This window comes from Nicotiana tabacum, chromosome 3 (genome assembly GCF_000715075.1).
Source record: "Nicotiana tabacum cultivar K326 chromosome 3, ASM71507v2, whole genome shotgun sequence".
Classification (NCBI taxonomy): Eukaryota; Viridiplantae; Streptophyta; class Magnoliopsida; order Solanales; family Solanaceae; genus Nicotiana; species Nicotiana tabacum.
Genome location: NC_134082.1, coordinates 107,656,782 through 107,662,881, shown reverse-complemented (window position 1 = coordinate 107,662,881; position 6,100 = coordinate 107,656,782). Strand labels below are relative to the sequence as shown.

The 6,100-nt window shown below is 37.0% G+C and overlaps 1 protein-coding gene across 1 annotated transcript; it reads right to left on the bottom strand.

Moving 5' to 3' along the window:
- Positions 1–290: 290 nt before the first annotated feature.
- Positions 291–3,974, bottom strand: LOC107824848 (homoarginine-6-hydroxylase 2-ODD-C23.1). The gene is made up of 12 exons (XM_075249767.1): positions 3,690–3,974; positions 3,412–3,527; positions 3,072–3,190; positions 2,929–2,992; positions 1,957–2,024; positions 1,714–1,772; positions 1,434–1,599; positions 1,266–1,285; positions 1,138–1,184; positions 868–948; positions 700–789; positions 291–599 (listed from the first exon to the last, which is right to left on the bottom strand). The coding sequence occupies exons 1-12, from the start codon at positions 3,721–3,723 to the stop codon at positions 471–473; spliced, it is 993 nt and encodes a 330-aa protein (XP_075105868.1). The 5' UTR covers positions 3,724–3,974; the 3' UTR covers positions 291–470.
- Positions 3,975–6,100: the final 2,126 nt, after the last annotated feature.

The window sequence follows — 6,100 nt, the reverse complement described above, 5'->3', positions numbered from 1 at the left end:
ACTGGAACTGGTTACGTCTTTATAATTTTCTTTACGGGAGGAGGTGAATTAGCTATTGATGGCAAGTCAATCGTAAAGTTCAAAATGTTCCATTAGTATTTTGCCCAGAAACTTGATGCATTTAGTTAAATGCTGGACTAGTCAAATTAATACTCTTTTGAGAGAAAGCAACCTTCCTTTTTTTCTTGGGTGAGGGGGAAGGGGTGGGGGGGGGGGGGAGGAAGCTGAATACCCGACACAGTGTCCGTCATGTATATTTAGAGGCGGAGCTACGATTTGAAGCTTATGTGTTAATGATTCTAAATCTTTTAGGTTATTGGGTTCTAAATTAATAATTTGTACACATTCAATGATTTTTTTAAGACAAATACATAGTTTGGTCCAAAGCTACTCTGCCCTTTCTTATCTCTTTACTAAACTAGTTGAAGAAACCAACAAGAGAGGAGATAAATTCAGACTTAGCTCAAGGTCTACATCACAAAATTGGTGGTGACTTTGCTGACCAAATGCTTTCCGTAAACAGCTCCTTCAAAATTCTTGGTGCCACCAGTCTTCTGTGAACACACATCTAGCGGCTCTATTGCAGCATCAAAGTTTGGCTAATACGGAAGATAAAACACATATCATCAGCAACTAACATTGAGCCATATCATATTTCTTTTACTTTTAACTGACACAAAAGAAAAAAGAGCTTTTAACCTCATAAAAGTAGGCCACGCAAACACGATATTTGGGAGAGTTATTGATGACCCGGTGCAATGTTGATTCATAAATTCCGTTTGATAAGATCTACCAATAGCCACCATACAAAAACAGCTTAAGCAGAGGGGTAAGAATGATAAAAAAGTTACGAAGCAAATTGCATACCTTCAACATATCTCCTATATTACACACAAATGTGCCTGGGATAGGTGGTGCTGATATCCACTCGCCCGATTTGTTTCTCACCTTAAAACAACCCAATATGATTAGTAGTTTGTAAATCAGGATGAACTTCAAATCATAAAACAAAGATGTAAGACGAGGCTTTACAAATTAAATCTAGGGAGTAGGCATGCTTTAAGGACTCGGAAGCCAATCTTCCTCAGTAGCTTTCAAAGAATGAAACAAAATTGGAACGAGGAAACATAATTGTACCTGAAGGGCAACTATGTCGTCATCTTGGTTGACTAATGTTAATAGCCCTATAAGATAAGAAAACACTTATATCATGGTTGCTAATCAATGGGATAGTATGCTATCCTTGCAAAGATCAGAAGCTTTACCATAATCTGTATGGGCGCCACTGAGATTTATTCAGTTCGGAGAAAAGAGATGGACAACAGAGAAAGCCAAAAAACATCACTCATTGGAAAAGAGATACACCAATAAGAGAACAGGAAAAAAAAAATGATAAACAAGAAAAAATGTGATGACCGACACCAACAACTTACCATCCAACATCATTGTCAGCCTTATCATGTCCATTTGAAATGGACGCAGCAGGGTAGCCAATTATTCGCAAGACCCAAAAAGGATCACCACCTATTTCACCCTCCATTTCATCCGCTGATCCACCCAATGCCAGAGCAATTCCCCTCATTATCTTTCGCGATAGATCTGTCAGCAGTATAATACAAAAGTTCACCAACTTCGTTTCAGTTCCGTGCAGAAAACCTTTATCAGTATAGCCACTGCATAAATGTCAAAGGAGTATGTAATAGAGCAAGGCACCTGTGCAACGGTCAACATACTCCTCCGTTAACTGCTTGAAATTTGGAGGGTTACTTGGCCTGCATATGAAAACATTGTATGTAGACCAAACAAAATGAAGAAAGAACAAATCCAAAGTCGTCATTTAGCAGTCAGTAGCATATACCATGGGGAAGAAATGGCAAAGGTTTTAAGATGTACCAAGGGAAAGAAAGGAGGGGGTTAGTGCAAAGACCATGCGTTACAAGTAACTGGCTAACCTACCATATGTTGGATCCTTGCATAACTTTTCCAAGATCTCCATACATCCCATGTTTCACTTCTCTATAGCACTGCAACCAACAAACAAGATAGAGATAAAAGTGCATCAAGGACGATTTAGTAACAGAAACAGTACAATTACTAATAATTATTAAACAAAGTATTCCTATAAAAGCTGTATCAAGACATATGTGCACATAGAAACTGATATTGAGAGGAGTTCACAACTATACCATTGCAAACAGCAGAAATGTTGTCCATAGTTGAAGAATGGTCTTTACGAGAAAAGGCAATTTTTTCTCATTTTTGAGAAGAGCTTAATCAATTTGTAAATGAATTAATGATAACGTTCGCAAGTGAGCCAGGAACCCAAATAATTGAAACAAGACCTCACCTAAAAGGCAACGAGCCCCAATCCCAATAGGTAGAGGGTAAATAGGAATAACTTTACAATCTGTGCATTGTTTAAAAGCTCTCTCTTCATCTAACACACACACACTCTACATAGAAGATATGATCAAGATGAGGCTAACAGCAGGAAAATAAGTCTTCTCTTTTTGTTTTAACAACTGGCATATCATTTGCTCCATACAAGTTTGATATTGCCATTCCTGGATCCAAAGACTACATATTTATATATCTAGATTATCCAATAGCACAGTAATTCAATCAGTTCCAGTTTTACAAAACAATCAGAAACTGAGCACACACTTCAAAACCTCCAAATTGTGAGCAAATACAAACAGCTATCTAATGCATAATGTGTGAAAAATTCTACGCATCCAATCCAAAACATTAAATGGTAGAGTAAAGATAAGCCACAGAAATAGAATCAGTAGAAATAATATACATTTGGTATATATAGCTATAAGCACGGGCTTACAGGTGAAAATGCGAAGAAACCCAAGAATAATACAACAAGTGGTACACTTATTTTCTGTAATATATAGACCGTAAGTAATTAATATAACCTACATCAATAGCTTCATGTATATCAGGTATGCCTTTGGTTATATTCTCTCCAATTCTTTGATATCCTCTGCATTCAAGATACATAAGCAAGCATTAGTGAAGATAATATGTTGAATTTAAGATACTGGGTAATCACAAGAGTAAACCTGTATCCAGTTGCTGCAGAAAGTTTGATTTTGAGTTTCTCCTCATAGGGTTGATGAAAATATTCACGTGTAATGCTTTTAATCTCTTTCATAAGGGAAAGAGGGATACCATGGCCCTTCTGCAAGAACAGAAGACGCAACAATTTAGTGTCTCTAACACAGAAAGTAACAATTCAAATTTACGAAAGATCCAAACATAACTTAAAACTCAGGAGAAGCTTAGCTTCTTTCACAGTGACAGCACACTGTCTTCCCCAATATTGTAAATTCATAGATACAAAAAATAGGCAGCAATTAAGACCAGACAATAACATCAATTAAGACGGAGAAGAATAATTACCACATAAAAGAATCCAGCTTCTCTACAGGCCTGATCCAATTGTCTAACAACTTGAGCCACACCTTCATCTTGAGCCAAATTTGGATGATCCCACTTCTCTAAAAGAGGACTTAAATCTGTCTCATACGAAAAAAATAAAATAAATTTTCACAGAACCAATTGAACAGTTTTAAGCAAGGTTTCCACAGCAATGTCCAAAGAGTGAAGATAAAATTTGGAGTTAAAAACAACAGCAAAATTAAAGTAGGAACTTGTAAATAGGGCTTGAAATTGCAGACCTATTATTGGGATAGACTTGAAATCTGTTGCCATGGTGCTTGGAGCTTTCTGTCTAGGCTCAAGCAACTCTTGCTCTGCTAGCTCTGTTAGCTGATTCTTTTGGTCTCTTGTTTTGGGTAATATTCCTCGGTTGGCAAATCTAATAACGGAGTCTAGCTGATGCTACTTAATAGTAGTAGATGAACTCTCCAATCTAATGATGGAGTTTAACTCAGTTTACCTGCTTTAACTTACCTAATTTTTATTGTGAAGTCCAACATCATTTCACCGATCCTATTAAAATTAAAACTTAAAAAATGACATAAAATGTACTAAAAGTATTACACCCCATGTTTTCGTACATAAAAGTATATCATGAGTAAATCGATATAAGCTGGGGAATGAGATTATTTTGAGGTCATAAGCATTATGTTATTTCAAACAAGTGATAAGTAAATTCGTGAAGGTAAGAGGGTAAGCAAATCGAAGAAAATTTAAAGTTTGACATTTTGGGATAAAATGCGGTCCGAGCTATAATAGCCGATATTTATGTACTAGTACCATACAAGCTACCACATGACTATAATACTAAGGTATATAAAGTGTATTAAAAGTGACTAGTATTTTAAGTAAATAGAGATAATTTTTAATTATGTGAATAATTGGTTAATTATTAATTAACGGGATTAACAAATTAATAAGAAATTAATTAATACATTGTTGGATAAGAACTGACCACCCCAAACGTGGCAGCCACAAAGTCATAACATATGACTATTAAGTCATTCTTCTAGATGGCATTTTAAGAGAGTTGGGTGGCCCACTAAGCCACAAAGTAGGGCCCACTCTCAAAGGTTAAGAAAACCTTTCAAATTCATTCTTTGAATCTCTAAGATGGAAGCTTCAGCAACTCATTCAAAATTTAATCAACGTGACTTTGCTACAAAAGATTATACGAGACTACGTTATGTTATAGCAACGGGGTTTTGCGATTCGAAGGGAGTATAGTGCAATATTTCTCAAAGAATGTCATACGGATTCTCCCTACATCGATCCGCCATCACGCATTGTCGTAATCAATGGTGTTAAAAGTATTGTCAAGAGAAACGGTTCAGGTATGTTAAGACTATTCCTTCTTTTTTTGGCATGATCCATACGACACAAACGAAACGAGCAAATGCACAGTTTCCATAAATGACTCTATTTGTAGAAATGCTAGAGATACTTATATTCTTGATTTCCCATAAGTCTTATTATTCTATCGCCTGTTCATGGGTCTCAGAAAATACGTGAGTTGATAAAGTCTATTTCATGATATTAATCAAAGGCATATTGGTCTTATAACACTCCGAAAGATTTTAATGACATACTTCTCATGCATTGCATTCATTTATACATGTACATCCCATATACATACATATATATATATGTGTGTGTGTGTGTGTGTGTGTGTGTGTGTGTATGGGAAAAAGGTTACGGCGTTATGTACACATCACCACCTGATCAGCTGGTATACGTTGATAATTTTGTCCACAGTGGCCGAGATGATATGATGGGATGCCCTCAGAGGCTTGATGATGTTATGAACACATGTACCTATGCACGACATGACATTCATACACATATGCATGACACTATAAGTATTTCATGATTTACAGAGTTATCCAGACCTACAGGTTGAGTCATTTACTCTATATTTCATCCATATCTTTTATGTACTTATTTATGTGCCTTACATACTCGGTACATTATTCGTACTATCATCCCTTTTGCCTGGGGATGCTGCGTTTCATGCCCGCAGGTCCCGATAGACAGGTCGAGAGTCCTCCAAGTAGGCTATCAGCTCAGCGGAAGATGTTGGTGCGCTCCATTTTCTCCGGAGTTGCTTGTTTGGTCAGTATGATTTAGACGCGTATTGTTTGGTATGGCGGGGCCTGTCCCGACCTTTATGATATTATGTATTCTGAGAGGCTTGTAGACAAATATCATATATACAGATACTTGTATGGCCTTGTCAGCCTATATTTTAAGCATATAATGGATCACATTGACCTTATAGGCCAGTATGTCACAGGTATAAGTTTCTATATCAGGTTGGGTTGTCCTATGTCGGGTGTTCCCTCATGTTTACTCTTGTTATCGCATGACATCCCTTCCAGCCCACTTACCTCTGATGATAAATAAGAAAGATACGTTATGTTGGTACTCGACTGAGTAAGGTATCGGGTGCTCATTGCAGCCCATAGGTTTGGGTCGTGACAAAAGTGGTATCAGAGCAGTTTTGTCCTAGGGAGTCTACAAGCTGTGTCTAGTAGAGTCTTGCTTATGGGTGTGTTGTGCACCATACTTATAAGCAGGAGACTACATACATTTAGGACTATCACTCTTTCTTCTTACTCTAGATCGTGTGGTAGAGCTCAGTTGTAAAATC